Source organism: Benincasa hispida, unplaced genomic scaffold (assembly GCF_027475165.1).
Source record: "Benincasa hispida cultivar pf3 unplaced genomic scaffold, pf3_genome.v1.1 HicScf950, whole genome shotgun sequence".
In the NCBI taxonomy this organism is placed as follows: domain Eukaryota; kingdom Viridiplantae; phylum Streptophyta; class Magnoliopsida; order Cucurbitales; family Cucurbitaceae; genus Benincasa; species Benincasa hispida.
Genome location: NW_028327098.1, coordinates 1 through 1,859, shown reverse-complemented (window position 1 = coordinate 1,859; position 1,859 = coordinate 1). Strand labels below are relative to the sequence as shown.

The 1,859-nt window shown below is 34.2% G+C and overlaps 1 protein-coding gene across 1 annotated transcript; it reads left to right on the top strand.

Annotated features, from left to right (window-relative positions):
- The first annotated feature begins 314 nt into the window (after positions 1-314).
- On the top strand, positions 315-1,859 carry LOC120070714 (uncharacterized). Its single transcript, XM_090310397.1, has 2 exons — positions 315-818; positions 991-1,859. The coding sequence occupies exons 1-2, from the start codon at positions 652-654 to the stop codon at positions 1,271-1,273; spliced, it is 450 nt and encodes a 149-aa protein (XP_090166523.1). The 5' UTR covers positions 315-651; the 3' UTR covers positions 1,274-1,859.

Sequence of the window (1,859 nt, the reverse complement as noted above, 5' to 3'; positions counted from 1 at the left end):
AAAAAAAAAAACAGAATAAAAGGTTGTTTTATAATATTTATAAGTAGACGGAATAACAAAAAATTGAGTAAAAAACAGACTAAATTATTGATATAATATTCCAAATGAAATTCCACTATCACCCTAAGAAAAATTATCTATGTGAATTCAACGTGAACAAGGACAATGACTTCAGTTTATTGACTAATTGTCGAACTCAAACCAATTTATAAAAGGAGAGAAAAGTAATGGTTAAAAATTCTTTTATGCAATTTGAAGAAAGGACATGTTTATAGAGTAGTCGAATAATTGGTTAATTATGAAAAAACATTTTCATACTGTTCACTACCATTTATTCTAACAGATTGTAATACCTTTTAAAGATAAAAGGTTAAAAATTCTTAATAAACAAGTTTAGGGTAAATTGATTTTTTACCACATTATTATTACACTAGAATATAGAATATATTAATTTATTTATTAATTTATATATTTGTAAGGTAAAGTGTGTTGCATCTTCTAAGACGTCTGAAATGAATATTCATCAATATACAAAAGGATTCTGAATTTCAATAATTTTGTATTCCCTTAAATTACCTTTACAAAGCGAGTAATCGCCAAACGCAGAAACCTGATCGGAAAAAGGTAGGTTGCTGTCCGGAATTTGGATCAATGACGGCGACGGTGAATATGAGGAAGATGCTGACGGCATCAGCAGCCATGGTCTGCGCCGTAGCCGTAGTGTCTTTATGCGGGGCTTTATCTTCCCCAGAAACACGCTTCATCAAGAACACCATCTCCTCCCATCAGATCGTCATCTTCTCCAAGTCCTATTGCCCGTATTTTTCATTCTCATTTCTCTTTCTTCTCTTAATCGATTTGTTCATACTCCCAATGTGGAGATCTAAATCTCGTTGCTCTACAATTGGAATCAGATCGGGGATTGATGAATGAATTAGGGGGCGGGGGCGATGTTCCGGTTCTCTTAATTTTTGTCCTTGTGTAATGCAGGTACTGTAGAAGGGCAAAAGCTGTTTTCAAGGAATTACGCAAAGTTCCTCATGTCGTTGAGCTCGATCAAAGAGGTACTTGCATAACCTGCCTTTTTTCTTGTTCTGTTTATGAAACTCACTATGCTTGTTTCTTGTTTTTGAGTTCCTTCCTTTATATTAGATTTTGGTCAATTTTATATGAAAATCTTGTTCTGGCTTATTCTTTCCAGAAAATACTGGAGTGTGATATTACACTTGATATGGGCATTTTGAGAATTTTGAAGCTCAAGCTCAAGTGTTAAGTTAATCGCTTGCTCTTATTATATTCTTCTTCCCATAGCAAACTTCATCTGCTTCTCTTCTCATTTCTTTTCTGATGATTTCGTTATCATTGTTTCAAAGAACGATCTGGTCTTACTTAATTGTTACGGAGTAGTTAGAGAATTTGTTCTTACTATTATTGACTCTAGTGTCTTGAAATGGTGACTTCCTGTTCCTGCAATTGAAATACTTATGTATTTGGTATTGTGACATGATGCTGTGTAAGATGCTTTCCAAATTCAAAACTAACATGATTGTTTGGGATCATCTATTCTCTTCATCTCAAATTTTTGGTCAATGTGAGTATAGATCAACTAGTTTAGAGGTATATACTCAATTGAGGTTAGAGGTTCAAATCTCTCACCTTACTTATGTTATTATACTTGAAAAGAATAAAATATCAAATTACTCCAGATCTGCCCCTGAACAATTGGTTAAGTCTTTCTAATCTTTGTGTGTTCTTTTGAGAGTTAAGAGAGGGAGGGCAAAGAGTGGGAGATGGTAGAGGAAGGAAGAACACAGCAGTGAATGGGAGTAACGGTGTGCAAGACTGTGTCTGGTTGGTTG